Source organism: Chiloscyllium punctatum, chromosome 3 (assembly GCF_047496795.1).
Source record: "Chiloscyllium punctatum isolate Juve2018m chromosome 3, sChiPun1.3, whole genome shotgun sequence".
NCBI classification, from domain to species: Eukaryota; Metazoa; Chordata; class Chondrichthyes; order Orectolobiformes; family Hemiscylliidae; genus Chiloscyllium; species Chiloscyllium punctatum.
In genome coordinates this window covers 143555735-143572546 of record NC_092741.1, presented here as the reverse complement: position 1 = coordinate 143572546, position 16812 = coordinate 143555735, and the positions used below count along the sequence as shown (strand labels likewise).

The 16812-nt window shown below is 41.0% G+C and overlaps 1 protein-coding gene across 3 annotated transcripts in view; it reads right to left on the bottom strand.

The window, feature by feature from the left end:
• Nucleotides 1-16812, bottom strand: part of lpin1a (lipin 1a) — a 113511-nt gene that overhangs the window by 18449 nt on the left and 78250 nt on the right. For all 3 annotated transcript variants that reach the window (XM_072561946.1, XM_072561948.1, XM_072561947.1), the window contains 3 exons: nucleotides 16093-16185; nucleotides 4504-4571; nucleotides 2759-2900 (listed from right to left, as the gene is read on the bottom strand). In XM_072561946.1, coding sequence (XP_072418047.1) covers nucleotides 2759-2900; nucleotides 4504-4571; nucleotides 16093-16185 — 303 coding nt within the window. The remainder of the gene's footprint in view (nucleotides 1-2758; nucleotides 2901-4503; nucleotides 4572-16092; nucleotides 16186-16812) is intronic.

Here is a 16812-nt window from a genome sequence, read left to right as displayed (position 1 = left end):
TTCATCCTGTAGCATTTCCTCAACAGACAATTTATCCTCCACATTTTCCCCAAGGATATTATCCATTATATGGAACAGACACCACAGAAATTAGCCATTAAGCTCATCAGTTGATACTGGTAGATAGTCCAAAGCCTCATGAGTAAAGTCATGCCTATCCTGTTGCCAAATCCCTTTATTCACTTTCCTTTGGGGAGGGGGCGGGGGGAGAAGAAAGAAGAAACAAAAAAAGGGCCAGCTAACCAATTCTTACAAAAAGTTGGCAAATTTTCTGTTTCAATCCTTGGGCCCTGCCCCAGCACTCCATGGCTTTAGAATAGTCTAGGTTTCTCTTGTTCTGTCCTTAATCTCTCAAGCGCAATCTTGTAACTTGGTCTGTCTCAAGCTAAACCGTGCAACAATAATCAGTGTCAGTTTCTGCTGTGCCATCCCTTAATAACATCAAGCAACATTACTTAATCTCCACTGTTCTAATGAATGATTTAGTAAACAATCCCAGTTTTTTCCAAAATGGCTGTGTTCCTTATACTCACCAATTTCCATTTATCCTTTTAAATAAGCCACTATCCTCTTCTCAATATTTATATTAGCAAGAATTGATAAATCAATCCATAAGTGTGTAGATTAATTTTCCACATGATTCATAGCCTAGCTTTTCTTTTCCCCTTCAAGATCTTTCCCCAAGCTCTCGTACCCATTAGCCCGCTGCGATTTTCTAACCCCCCCACCGCCTTTATCCACAGCATTCAAAATCTTGTAGTTCCTTTTAATTACTTTAAAAATTTTCCATTGTTAATATCCAGTCCTGCCTGCTAATTTCTCTTTCCACCTAACCTCTGATCTTGGTCAGATTCTAGATACACAGATGGGACGACAAAATGAAATCAAAAAAAATCTACAGTTGAGCAGCAAACAATGTTTGGATTTTGGAAAGGGCTGCTGAATTAGTCAGTTGAACCGGATGATATGGTTATGGCCTAGACCAGGCCCCCTCAAAATATTTCAAGGTAGCCTAGATTCTGCCTTCTTATTTGAAATGGTGGAATGTGAAGTACTGAGTTCCAGATATGATGCAACTGGTCAAACTACTTGATATTAAGCTAAAACAATTTAAAAACTAAGATGCAAACAAGAGGAATTTAGATTTACCTAAAAAAATACTGCAGTAGATACAGTAACTATTATTAAAGTAACTGTTCCAGTGCACAGAGGCGCCTCAATTATCCAGCATTCGATTATCCGAATTTCGGATTATCCGAACAAGATTGCAAGGTCCTGATGCTTGGCTAAACTGTTATCCGGCATTCAATTATCCGAACAAAACACTCCCTGCTATTGTTCGGATAATTGAGGTTCCTCTGTAGTAACATCTCAAAAACACCCCTTAGCAAAGCAAAGCAACAATTCAAACATTCTTGCATGCAATTCTCCAATCCAGGAGGAAACACCACCAAGAGAATTTGAGAAAGGAGCAACAAGGAATCGTTCATTCACTGAAGCTCGCAACTCGAGACCCCATGTGGCTTCTGACTGCTGAAGCTAAACAAAATTAGAAAGCCCAGTCAGAGCTGGCCACATCCATTTGTCCAACTTAACACCTAAAGGCCTCATGTGGTTTACTCTTGTGGTTCTGGTTAGACTGCTTGATACCTCTGCCTCATAATCCCTCCAAAAATGAAACAGGACAAGTAACCTTTTAAAGTGACAGCATTGTCACAGCATATAGACGGATTCCTTTTAAAAGAAAGAGGAAGACTAACTCTGTCCAATAGCAAGAAAGCTGTATACCACAGAGGTGGTTATAACAATTTTCAATGAGTGAGTTTGCAATGTACGTCTACATTGGTCCTCATTTCAGTCAGTCAACAAAATAGTAACAGTCCAGATCTTCACATCAATTGAAGTGCTGTTAGTTTGAGTACGTTAACATGTCTCATGCCTAAAATGAAGCAACGATAAGCTTTTTTTAAAAAAAAAAGTTCTTTGCCCATTGTTCAGCATGGCCTCTACTTCAGCCAACCATGGGAGGAGCAGAATGTATGCATCATGGGCTTTTGAGTCAGAGTCCAGAGTCCAATGTACAGACTCTTCGGTGCAACTCATCCATGCTGAGCAGATATGCCAAATTAATCTAGCCTCATCTGCCAGCACTTGGCCCACATCCCTCTCAACCCTTTCTTCACATACCCATCCAAATACAATTAAACATTTTTAAAAAGTACCAGCTTCCACCACTTCCTCTGGCAGCTCATTCCATACACGCACCACCCTGTGGAAAAAGTTTGCCCCTCAGATCCCTTTTAAAATCTTCCCCCTTTTACCTTAAAACCAATGCATTCTAATTTTGGACTCCCCCAGGGGGAAGAACGAACTCTATTTATCCTATCCATGCCCCACATGTTTTTAATCCTCTAAAAAGGACATGCTTCAACCTCCGACAGACCAGGGAAAACAGCCTAGCCTATTCAGCCTCTCCCGAGGAGCTCAAACCCTCCAACCCTGGCATCACCCTTGTAAATCTTTGCTGAACCCTTTTCATAAAAAATTAAATGCTATATAGAAGCACAAAAATCTAAAATTTTGTAAAACATTTGATTGAAATGTACCCTCTATAACAGCACTGTTGCAAACCAAAAAAAACTGAATGGTAGACTTCTGGGACATTAATTAGCAGATAGCAGCCTTCACATATAGGGTTTTATTACAGCTCAGAAGAAACCTCATCCAAATTCTAGCCAACAAAACACTTGGTACTCACAAGTTGTTCAGAACTAAGTCGAAGGGATTTCACATATGAAATGTATGACAGAGATGACAAGTTGTGATCTTGCTGGCCTGCACTACAATTTTGGTTGATCATTCTCACATCTTCATCGCTGGACGATGATTCATCTTTTAACCTACCGGAAGAGAGAAAGTTCAAGCACAGGTCAGAATGGACAAACTACAGCATTTCATTAATCTCTGAAAAAGTTGTAACACAAATATCATTTGAAGGAATAGGCAGTGCTGGTATCATATCTAATTCACAAGATCAACCTGCTCTTTTTCAAAGAAAATTAAAAAGCCTTTCAAATATCTAAGAATAGACTTACTCATGAGAAAGTCGAACTTCCCAGTTTTAAACATGCACCTACTTAAGCCTGAAAGAGTGGAATATTGTGCAATTCTGCTCCAGAACAAACATTCCTAAACTGTACACATGCAACATTTGTACAAAAGGTTTTCCCCACATTTATGCAAAGTGTTAAATGGATATCATTAAAAACGGTAAGTTTGAAATGCAGTATGGTTGATTCCCATTTGCTCTTTCCCAAACACTCAGGAGTGAGAGAGATGGCTCAGGAGTGGGTAACAAAGCTAAGGGGAAACAAGAGGAAAAAGAACTACATGAGACAAAGATAGAATCAAGGACATTAGGAAAGGCAGCTCTTAATTGGCCCTGAGTTAATGATTAAGATTGGATTCCCTACAGCTTAGAAAAACAGGCCTTTCGGTCCAACAAGTCCACACAGACTGTCCAAAGAGCAATGCACCCAGACACATTCCCCAACATTTACCCCAACACTACGGGCAATTTAGCATGGCCAATTCACCTAACCTGCACATCTTTGGACTGAGGGGAAACCCATGCAGACATTTTGGGGGGGGGGGGGGGGGGGGGAGGGAGGAGGAGAATGTGCAAACTCCACACAGACAGTTGCCAAAGGTGAGAATTGAATTGAACCCAGGTCCCTGGTGCAGTGAGGCAGCAGTGCTAACCACTGAGTCACTGTGCTGCCCTAAAGTTACATGGTGCCTTGGCAGTCACTGAGTAAATTGACAAAGTTTGGAACCCCAAGTGAACATACAGACCCCATATATCCATGATACTATAAACAAGATGATGGGGAATGAAAAGAGTAAAAACAGGGACTTTATTCAGTACACTTTCCCTTAGATGGTAGGGCAGAATTTTTAAAACTTGTGCATCATGTCAATGCTGTGAACTAAAACAGCAACAGCTCTTTTTCCTTTTGAAAGGAAAAAGGAGTAATTGGAGAGGAATGATAAACCCCTGATCCAGACCAAATTCCTATTGAATATTACTGGTCCGTGTTCTTAGCCCATGTTTGTGGCACAAAGGGAGTTAAGAGATACAAATGTTGGGAAAGCATAGGAACAGTCAAAGCAATTTTAAAATAGTGAGTTGGAGAGCTCCTACTAACCAACTACCCAATTCCCTAGTCCAAATAAAAAGATAACAATCTCATCTTGTACATAACTAAAGTGTATTGTGAATTAACATGCTTCACCACTTAAAGGCTCTCTTTATTGCATTTTAAGACATCACAGCAGTAATGTTCATTTAAAGATTCCTCCGGGCATTACATGATAAACAGTATTTGAATAAATTTTAAGCTGGAAGAAGCATTTTCATCTTACAGTTCTCCACCAGTGAAAGAAAACACAGGGAGGCAATGTAATTAAGGGCAGGAGTGCAGAATTTCTACCACTTATTACCTGCTCCCAGGATGTGCGGATTGCTGTCTTGTATCCTGCCCACTTCCATTCTGCTCAATTTCTGGTTCCTTTAATATAGAAATGTAGATAAATGAATCTAAGCTATCTTCAAAATGAAATTACAGGATGGTAAAGTTACATTTCTTGCTTTACCCCTATTAGATATTAAAGCATTGAAAATCAGTTTTACATTCTTCCTAGAAGCTGTTTTAAAAGAATTATTTCACAGGTTTCTTACTAAAAAAGACAAGTTAACAATGAATTCACTATGTTGTTGTTTCTGCAAGTAGGTTACAACATAAATCTGGGTCAATGCCAAGTGGAGTGTTCTGTGACCAAAAATACAATTCCCAAGTATTTCTTCAGATTATGCAGATTTACAACTAGAGTGGCATTCACAGCTCATGGTGGCAAGCACACTTCTAGCAAAGAACAATTGAAAATGGGGATTATGTCACTAATCCCTCTTTACATCAGAAAAATCTTGCAGGCATTTGCTAATACAAAGTAAATTCAAACTACACAACATGGAAGAACCTTTAATGGAAAGATATACCATATCAGAATTTTACACTTGCTTTTTCCATCACTATTATTCCCATTGTGTGAGAGTCAGACAAAAATAATTGTATTCTTTGCTCTAATACAGATCACGGAGGCTCATGTTCCCCACTTTTAGGGCCAATGCTTGATCTCATAGAAGCTTGCAGATGTTTATTGCTAGGCTTTGCAGCTGTGTTTCGAGACTGCAAAGTCTGGAAACCTAATGCCGATTCTAATCAGCGTGTTTGCATGTGCATACTCTACAATAATGGTCTTGCTCGCAAATAAACAGCCGAGGCTTTCCTCTCAGACTGACTGTCAACTGCTCACTTCTACTGTCACTTCCTAATCCAATTCAAGATGATTTAGGAGAGAATTCCAAAAAAAAGGAAACGTTTTGTACACAAAATGCAGGTGTTCCAAAATCAAAGACAGAAGAAACTGCTGCTTCAATAGAAAAGTATGTAGCACATTTTTATTTGCATTGCTGTCTTCAGAAAATTAAATCTAATTTCACATTTTAAAGGTCTCCTAACTTAGGAACGGAGATCTGTCATGGTGCATTTCCTATCATCTTGCTATTTCAAGGTTTTTTTTAAAACTCGAGAAAAGTTACACATTTCTCATTTACCATCCAAGGGAGCAGAGCCTTTGCATTATTGCTCACAGTAGCTCACGTACACCATCTAGTGTTCGTAACCTATAAAAGCAGCTCAATTTTCTTCTATTCATGACATGTCATTGAGATAAGAGTTATTAAAATTTTAATGCTGTGCAATTCAAATGGCAACCCAAGTCTCAGCTGGTGTTCTTCCAAAAAGATGAAGACATATTAATTACAATTCTTTTTAAAACAAAATGAATGTCAGATTCACAATTGAAACAGGTCGATTACTAAAAAGATAATTAACACCCATAGCTAAGATGCAGTGTAGAGAAATCCAACAGATTGTGGACGGTCTCTGGTAAAGGCAAGTATAAATTGAGAATTCTGTGTAGAATCATTAAATGCATAAAGATGTTTTAATTAAGTGGGCCTCTTGTCAAAATTCTAAGTTTTTTTTGACAGAGGGGTGAGGAAAGAAGGTGGAGTGAAGCGAGGCCTGCTGGGAAGGTAAGGGCTTAATTTATATTTGGGCAGAGATACTACACGTGTAGTATCTCCCTCCCACCCCCCTCCTCTAACCAGAAGAAAAAGTCTAAGGTAAGGCTTTTAATTCTTTATATATTTAAAAGTGCATTGTTTGGTTTTAGTTAGTGCATATAAAACTAAGCTTACAATGGCAGGGGACCTCAGACCCATGGCATGTGACTCTTGCTTTATGTGGGAGCTCAGGAACATGCCTGACGTTCCTGACTAACACTTGCAAGAAGGTGTGTCCAGCTGCAGCTGTTTGAACGCATGACTGCTCTGGAGCTGCGGATGGACTCACTGTGGAGCATCCGCGATGCTGAGGTGGTCATGGATAGCACCTTTAGTGAAGTGGTCACACCGCAGGTTAGGATTGCTGAGGGAGACAGTGAATAGGTGACCAAAAGACAGAAAAGAGAAGAGTAGGAAGGTAGTGCAGGTGTCCCCTGTGGTCATCTCCTCCAAGGCAGGTATACCGGTTTGGATACTGTTGGGGGAGATGGCTCACCAGGGGAGGGCAGCAGTTGTCAAGATCATGGCAACGTGGTGGGCACTGCTGATCAGAAAGGCAGGAAAAAAGACTTAAGGCCACAGTCATAGGGGATTCTACTGGGAGGGGAGTAGATAGGCTGTTCTGTAGCCGAAAACAGGACTCAGATGGTATGTTGTCTCCCAGGTGCTCTGGTCAGGGATGGCACCAATCAGCTGCAGAGCATTCTAAAAAGGGGAGAGTGAACAGCCAGCTGTTAATAGGCATCAACAATATAAGTAGGAAAGGAGTGAGGTCCTGAAAGAAGAATTCAGGGAGTTAGGAGAGAAGTTAAAGTGGAGGACCTCAAAAGGATTACTGCCAGTGCCACATGCTAGCCAGCGTAAAAGTGAAAAAATAAGCAGGATGAACATGTGGCTTGAGAGATGGTGTAAGAGGGTGGGGTTCAGATTTGTTGGACATTGGGACCGGTTCTGGGGAAGGTGGGACTATTACAAAATGGACGGTCTGCATCTGAACCAGACCGGAACTAAAATGTCCTTGGGGGAAGATTTGCTACTGCTGTTGGGGAGGTTTTAAACTAATGTGGCAGGGGACTGGGAACCAGAAGAGGAAACAAGTAGGCAGTGAGGGAGACTAGTGACTGTAAGAATGATGAAGATAGCATTAATAAAAGGGAAGAGTAGGCAGAGAGCAGATGTGTGCAATAGAACTGGTGGCTTGAAATTCATCTACTTTAATGCAAGGAGTAGAGTGTGCAAGACAGATGAACTTAGGGCTTGGATTGGTGCCTGGGAGTATAATGTTATTGCCATCACAGAGACTTGGTTGAAGGAAGGGCATGATTGGCAACTAAATGTTCCAGGATATAGACACTTCAGACAGGACAGGGAGGGAAGTAAGGGGGCGGGCAGGCGGGGGGGGGGGGGGGGGAAGTTGCATTGCTGGTCAGGGACGATATCACGGCTGTGCTGAAAAGGAGGACTGGTAGTGAGGGACTACGAGTGGAGCTGATGAGGGAAGGAGCCATATTGGACCTGGTACTGGGGAACAAGCCAGGCCAGGTGGTAGAATTTCCAGTGGGGGAAATTCTTTGGGAACAGTAACCACAATTCTAAGTTAAATACTCAAGAACAGAGTGGCCCTAAGGGAAGATTACTAAACTGGGCCAAAGCCAATTATATCAAAATTAGACAGGAGCTCAGAAATGTGGATTGGACACAGCTATTTGAAGGGAAGTCCACACTTGATGTGGGACGCTTTCAAAAGATAGGTTAAAGATAGTGCAGAATAGGCATGTCCTGTTGAAAGCAAAGGATAGGAAGAGTAAGATTTGTGAACAGTGGATGACAGGAGAAATTTTACGACTAGCCAAGAGGAAAAGGGAAGCATACATTAGATCTGGGCTGCTAAGAACAGAATGGGCCCTGGAAGAATCAGAAGAGTAGGACAAGTCTTAAACGAGGAATCAAGCAGGCTAAAAAGGGGTCATTAAATAGCTTTAGCAAGCAGACTTAAGGAGAATCCCAAAGCATTTTATTGTTTATATAAGCAGCAAGTGGGTAACTAAAGGATTGGTCCACTAAAGGATAATGAAGGAAGGCAGTGTTTGAACCTGAGAGAATGGGTGAGATTCTGAATGATTACTTTGCATCAGTGTTCACTGAGGAGAGAAACATGATGAATCTTGAGATAAGAATTTTGATTAGTCTGGATCCCATAGGCATAAAGAGAGATGATGTGTTGTGTAGGCTAGAGGTTAAGGTGGACAAATCCCCAAGACCGGATGGGATCTATCCCAGGTTGCTGAGGGAGGAGAGGGGAAATAGCTGGGGCCCTGACATATCTTTGCGGCATCCTTAAATACAGGAGGGGTGCTGGAGGACTGGAAGGTTGCTCATGCTGTCCCCCTGTACAAGGGTAGTAGGGATATTCTGGGTGACTACAAACCAGTGAACCTGACATCAGTAGTGGGAAAGTTGTTGAAGAGGGGACTGAGGCATAGGATCTATTTAGAAAAAGAAAGAATGGGCTTATCAGTAATAGACAACATGGATTTGTGCAGGAGAGATCATGCCTTACTAACTTAGAGCTCTTCGAGGAGGTGACCAAGTTGATAGATGAAGGAAGGGCTGTTATCATCATATACATGGACTTTAGTAAGGCTTTTGCTAAGGTTCCCCATTGTAGACTAGTGGAGAAAGTGAAGTCACATGGTGTGCAGGGCGTTCTAGCTCAGTGGATAAAGAACTGGTTGAGCAACAGGAGACAGAAGTAGTTGGATGGAGTTTCTCGAAATGGAGAAAGGTGACCAGTGGTGTTCCACAGGGGTCAGTGCTGGGGCCACTGTTGTTTGTAATATACATAAATGATCTGGAAGAGGGCACTGTTGGTACGATCAGCAAGTTTGCAGATGACACGAAGATTGGTGGAGTAGCAGAAAGCATAAAAAGGGACTGTCAAAGAATACAGGAGGATATAGATAGACTGGAGAGTTGGGCAGGAAAGTGGCAGATGGATTTCAACCCAGACAAATGTGAGGTGATGTATTTAAGCAAGACTAATTCTAGAGCGAATTACACAATGAACGGAAGAGCCTTGGGAAAGGTTGATGGGCGGAGAGATCTGAGTGCGCAGGTATATTGTACCCTGAAGGTTGCTGCATAGATGGATAGTGGTTAAGAAGGCATATAGTATGTTTGCCTTTATTGGACAGGGTATGGAGTATAAGAGCTGGCAAGTCATGTTAAAATTTGTACAAGACATTGGTTTGGTCACATTTAGGATACACAGTGTACTGTTCTGGCTGCCACATTACCAAAAAGGATGTGGACGCTTTGGAGAGGGTGCAGAGAAGATTTACGAGGATGTTGCCTGGTATGGAAGGTGCTACCTATGAGGAGAGGTTGAGTAGGTTAGGATTGTTTTTGTTAGAAAAAAAAAGGAGATTGAAGGGGGATCGGATTGAGGTTTACAAAATCATGAAGGGTATAGACAGGGTGGATAGAGACAAGCTTTTTCCCCCCCCCAAGGTGAAGGATTCACTAACGAAAGGTCACTACTTTCAAAGTGAGGTGGAAAGTTTAAGGGGGATACACGCAGCAAGTACTTCACACAGAGGGTGGTGGGCACATTGCCAGCAGAGGTGGTAGAGGCAGGCATGGTAGATTCATTTAAGATGCGTTTAGACAGATGCAGAAGTAGTGGGGAGCAGAGGGATACAGATGCTTAGAAGTTGGGCAATAGGTTTAGACAGATTTGAATCAGCTCAGGCTTGAAGGGCCGAAGGGCCTGTTCCTGGGCTGTAAACTTTCTTTGTTAAGTTTTGTTGAACACCATAAAAAGGAAACCTTTCAGTGAAAGGAAGTTTTAAAAATCATTTCCAATTCTACAAACATCTACAAAGAATAATGGCTACATCAAGTAGCAAGTTCTACACCCAAAAAGAACCTTCATTAAAGCTATAGGCTTCAAAGCTATAGGTTTCATAATCTTTGGTTTTTTTAAAAAAATGTCCTGGAGATGGCAGTCTATTCACATGCATTTCATGCAGATCTTACTATCTCGGTGGTGTTATTTATCGTCTTAGTTAAGTATGAAAAATTACAATAAAAGAAAAACAAAAATCTATTATTTCATCATGCCAAACACTTTGACAAAAGCTTAACAGAAAGTAAAGAGGTCAGTAAACCTGTACTTCAATTTTCATCAATAGAAATATTTGTTGTTTTATTTGGAAATGAAAGCTGAGCTTCAATGTTACAATCCATTTCAGGATGGTCAATGCTTAGAAGTAGCAGTTCAGTGAAAAATAAATCTAAGAAAGTTAAACCAAGTAAACTATTAACAGAACACTAATTTACAGATTTGCATTATGAAACAGTCCTACTTTTATTGCCTACAACACCCCCAAGCTATCCCTCATCTTACCATACTTGTAAAAAAAAAAGGTTAATTCACTTTTTCTGGAGTCAACTCAAAAAAAAAAAGGTATGTAACCAACCATTCCCTGGAATTCACAGATTTCTCTTCAGTGTTCCAGCAATTCTCCAAGGTGCAAGATTTCACCGAGCAACTTTCATTAGCTTTTGGCCAAGTCATGAAAATATTGACCAGCAGGACTCAACTCCAGCACAGATCTCCCAACCTGTAGTGGCTTAATACATCAAACCACCCTGGCTTACAGTAGCCCACTGCTCGGATTTCAAAGCTTCCCAACTACAATAAAAGGATCTTTTATTCAGATGATTACTGCAAACTTCCTTTCAATTTCAAACTCAGTCTTGCAATTAATTTTCCTTTTTCCAAACTTTGTCTTATACTGACTGCTAGTTCTCACATTAGATCTAACATGGAGTCTGCTGCAGTTGTAGGGCTGGTTTTATTTCTGAACTGTCAAGGAATTGCAGTCAACACAGGAAGCTAAACTGACATTGTCTCAGCTACTTCTGAACTCCTCCACCTGCTGCTTATGCCTGGAGTTCAAAGAGGATCACAACACAAAATCTCACTGAGGCCCGGCCAGCAATGTGTCACACAGACTGCTCCCAGGTATACACAAATTAACCTCCTCAAATTCAAGCCTTTCCCCAATTCTGAGAAACCACATAAAAGACTTTTTTAAAAAACTAGAAAAAAAAGTGCAGACTTCATGACTCCAGGGTTAAGGCCACCTAACATCATATTACTCTCATCTTTACATTGACTTTATCCAGACAGCACATTCATTATTATGAATAAGTGATTTGCCACTACCTGGATCTTACCAGGATTAGGGTTAGCACCCAAGACGATCTTGGGAAAGGAGCTAGTACTGGGCTAGTACAAAATAAAATTAAAAGTAGTCACCAATTTAAAGGGGGATGAGGGGAATTTCTTTTCTCAAAAAGGGTCGAGTGTCTTGGAACAGTCCATCCAGTTCTGGCATTTGTTTTTTTAAAAATCCTCATGAGGAATGGGGTTAGAGGTTAGCAGGGGATGAGAACTAATGAGATCTGTTATTTTATTGAAATGGTGGAGCAACCATCAGGGGCCATGTGACAATTCCTGCTCAATTTGTACATTCGTATGCAAAATCAGTGCAGACTCAACGGCTTCATAGTAGAGGCTAACAGAGCAAATACTGAACAAATGAGCAGCTGAAAGGTAAATTTTATAGGCTATTTATGTCACTTTACTCTATTGCCTTGATAAAGATTGACTATATATCTTTGTGAATTACTTCTTGAGTATCCTTTCAATCATTAGAGCTGTAGTCATATCCATCTTGAAAGATGGAATCATTCCTGAACTGAAAATTATGTCCAAATGATTTTACCTTGAGCAGCAAGTGTTTTTCTTCCTGGGTGAAAAGTAAAATGACCTGCTGTATAAACTATAGGAGTACAATGCAGATTTATTTTCCAAACAGATTGATCCAGCCTATTTGCAAGAATTGGATTGGTGCCAGTATTGATCAAGTAAATTCAACAAGGGAAAAGAAAAAATGAATGCCTGAATTGGTTTTGATAAACAGGTAGTTTCCCAGGCAGAAATGACAAGCCCGTTAATGGACACAATACATTTGAAAGAAAAAACACTTGGCCTGGACGCAATGCAAACTTGAAACATCAAGCTGCCTGAACAACACAGAGATAGTGCAGACATTGTTTGGACTGGTAACCCCAAATCACAGAGACCAAATATGTACAATGTGGGCTTGTTTCTACTGGAGGGGAACAGCAAAGGGGTAACCTGATTGATCAGAACATTTTCCATTTCAGTCTCCATATGGTAGACTTGGAAGGGATACTTCCAGGGGGGAGGGAGAATTAGGGAGCAACATTTTAAAGTTAGGGTTAACTATGATTTTTTTTAAAAAGAGCAGGATTCTTCCCCTCACAAATGTACAACTTTGAAACACTGCCTCAAAACATGGTCAAAATTGATGTCAGAATTATGTAAAGGTTGACAGTTTGTTAGAATGGAAAATCGAAAACATTTGAGCTAGCTGGGTGTATGAATTCCAAACAGATCAGCCATGATCATAGTAAATGGTGGAGTAGTCTCAAAAGGCTTGCTTCTGATTTTAAGATATCAGTACACAACATTAAACCAGAACTCTGAACATCAGAGCTTTGTACCATACTGTAATAGTTCAAGCTATGGTTGCAGATGAGAATAAAACAGGTGCCACGCAGTTTTCAAAAACTGCACTGAAGACCTTGGTGAGAAAACGAAGTTGGAACTAAATAGATTTTACATTCCATTTGGAAGATCAGGAGCAGCAGGCAGTTCTCCAAACACCTGCTTAGACTGATTGGATAGTCTAAAGCAGCACAAATTGTCTCATGAACATGGATCGAGTGCAATAAGACAAATAAAAGTCAGTGAGATCAATCCTCAGATGGCATTTCCAATCAACCCATCCAGTAGATTCATCGATTGTTCAAATTCACTCGAACACCATCTGCCACCTCCTTAAAAAAAACTACAATCAGCAACCAACTCTTCAGTTTCCAAGATTCTATTCATCCAACAAAGGCTGTATCACTGAGCCACATTGTATGAGGGAGTATCACTCGCGCTCCTCTTTCCTGTAGGAAAAGTGGCACACAGCGAGAGCGAGACATGCTGGCATTCTCTAAACCCAGAGGCGATAATGAATGCCTTGCTGAGGTTAGGACATGCAACAGATGGAGAGGCACAAATCCATCAGGAGTATACCCACATGCCACTGCAGAAAGTGTAAGCTTAAAAACATGCACCCCCACACAACAGGGACAAGATCAAGGGGAAAGAAAGTCAATCCCACAATGCCCTGACTAGTGCAATCCCCACCCAAGCTTGAATTTTCCAGTGCTGATTCACCAAAGTCTGAACCATTCAGATTCTAAGAAAATTTAACCCTAAAAAGATGATAGGAACAGGATTAGGGCATTCAGCCACCCATGGATCTGTGAGCCTACTCTATATACGTGCCTAATGACACCTTGAAAGTTGGAGAGATAGAAATGGCACCCCACAGTAACTACGAAGTGTGGGGGAAAATGGAGCTGCAAGACTGAAAACCTCAAATATACTCCTGTCTCAAATGTCATCTTCCTGTATTACTCAAAAGTAACACTTCCTACCCAATATCCCACACATTCCCACTGGCCCATCACTCCAACCTGTTGTTCTCTGCTGCCCAGCACGGCAGGAAGCAATGAGGGAAGTATAGCACCACATGTGGTGCTAACACCAGGGTGGTCTTGTGAAGATGGTTCAGGTGAAGTCAACAAAATGTTCAGAAGTGCTTCAATACCTCAATGCAAGCTGAGTTCTCATGTGGCCTTCACATTGTTAACAATGTTGGATTTAAACAATGCAAGCAGTATGTAGCAACAGGGCCTGAAGCAGACAATGTTGGAGAAACTCAACAACTGACAGCATCTCCAGAGAGAGAGCACAAACAAAAAAAAAAAAAAAAAAATTTAAATATTTAGTCAGTAGGAATTTTTCAGAACTGCACTTGTGATGTAGTCATATTCAGCTCGAAACAGCAAGTGTTTTGAATTTTGTCATACACCGTATTTGGCTTGCATTTTAGGGCCAGTTAGTAGATTTGACCCATTTGAACCAATTCTTACCACAGACTGTAGCAGCTTCTTCCAACTTACATGGATTCTCCAACCTGCCCAAAAAAGATTAGGGGAGACTTCACCTCAAAACACTTTCAGCCCAGAGAAAAAGAGGGGTTTCCCAATATACTGAGGACAACTGCAAATGCTCGGATGCCACATGTCACATCAAAATGTTGCCGTGATGATCATCATGGCAGGAGGTGAAATGCCCTTTGGTTTCTGTGAGCCGACACTTAGGAATTTGACTCAGTTCTGCAGTGAGACTGAATGGGCAGTGCCAGTCAGCTATCACTCATTCCATTGCACTGTAGGTTGACCAGAGACAAATGACTAAGACAGAAATCACCTTATAAAATTAAGAACATTAAGGTCCTCCCCCACACCCACCCCAGAGTAGGAGAGTCCAAATCTAGAGGACATCGGTTTAAAGGAAGAGGGGAACAATTATATATTAAAAAAAGGACTAAAGGGACAACTTTTCCACACAGGATAGTGCATTATGGAATGAACTGCCAGAGGAAGTGGAGGAGGCTGGTACAATTACAGTATTCATATACCCATTCAGATGCCTTTTAAATAAGAAAGGTTTAAGAGGTATATGGGCTAAGTTTTGGCAAATGGGACTAGACTAATTTAGGATCTCTGGTCAGCATGGGAAGAGTTGGACCAAAAGGGTCTATTACTGTGCTGTACATCTATGGCTGATTTCAGGAGGTCACATCAAGATAAGTTCAACAAGGAAATCAAACTGGCTGATTTGTCAACAGCTAAACTACAGATACATTTCCTTCTTTGGGCTGGTGTCTCATTAAAGAATGATTTGCAAATCAACTGGATTGATGAAATTTAATCCATGGGAATGAAACTGTACACTGCATATGTGGGCGGCACGGTAGCACAGTGGTTAGCACTGCTGCCTCACAGTGCCTGAGACCCGGGTTCAATTCCCGCCTCAGGCGACTGACTGTGTGGAGTTTGCACGTTCTCCCAGTGTCTGCGTGGGTTTCCTCCGGGTGCTCCGGTTTCCTCCCGCAGTCCAAAGATGTGCAGGCCAGGTGAATTGGCCATGCTAAATTGCCCATAGTGTTAGGTAAGGGGTAAATGTAGATGTAGGGGCATGGGTGGGTTACGCTTCGGCGGGGCGGTGGGGACTTGTTGGGCCGAAGGGCCTGTTTCCACACTAAGTAATCTAATCTAACCTAACCTAACCTAACCTGATATTCTTTACTTAGGAAAGTTAGTAAAAAAACACTTAAGGAACAGCTCACCAAGCATCACAACCAGATCTGCAGGGGTTAACTGGACCTCCCAGTCACCGCCCATTTCCATTCCCCCAACCACTCCCTTCCTGACATGACCATCCTTGGCCTCCATTGCCAAAAACAAACCACAGTTCATATCGAAGGAATACCACATCTTCCGACTGGCACCCTAGAGCCCGGAGAACCCAACACAGTTCTCCAATTTCAAAATTACCTTCCTCACCATCCCAACTCTTCCCAGCCCCGACCCCTCCCTTCCATTCCATTCCTCCCAACCACCAACTAGGTCGTACCCTTCATCTATCCTCACCTCACCACCATGGCCCTACCTCCCCCTTTATCTGCAGTTTCCCCTACACCCACCCTCAGTCCTCAGTTAGTGACTTCTGCACTTCCTGATGCTGCCTGGCTCACTGTGTTCTTCCAGCCTTCTGCCTGTCTACTTTGGATTCCAGCATTGTAGTTTTTTTTGGGTCTCTAACATTACATTCTGAGCAGTTAGTTATTTGGACGATTACTATGTAGGGGGAAAAAAAAAAATAAAAAAGATAAACTTACCACTTTCACTTTGGTGTTCCTTCCACGCCATGAAAACCACCATCTGCCTCCTTTCTTAGGCATCTTTTCTTTAATCAGATTTTCCACTGTCACCTATTACAAATGCACAAAAGTAACTAATGGAATAACAAAAATGGTGAACCTAAATGCTATAGAGAAAAAACAAACATGAAAATGCTGTTTTCCCAAGTGAAGGAAGCAACAAAAACATACTGTGGGCATAAAACTAATCTTTGAAAACCAAAACGTTGCAACATTAAACAGCGACTGCAAGTAACTGAGGCATGAGTACTTGAATGATTTTTAAAACAAATTCAAATCACCACAAAAAAGGAAAAAAAATGAAAAAGGGAGAGAAAAATTATAGTTTAGAAATACATAAAATATAGGTTAACATTTCAGATTTAACATTAAATAGAATTGAAATTCTAAATCCAACATGTATTATGTATGCATTAAAATGTTCAAGTAATTTAATTAATTACTGAATTCAGTATTTAAATATACTAAAGTTTGTATATTGTTACAAGATAATAATATCTGTTAAAGTGAATTATACTCCCCCCAAGACCACCTCACTAAGGTCTCCATAACCTTTGATAATGCATCAAAAATTAGTTAGTACCATTCTGGAATACTTTTGTGCATAGGGTTACAAACCAGCTGAATGCATTCATCTAGATTGCCCTACTGGTCGTTCAATAAAAGGCAACTACTATG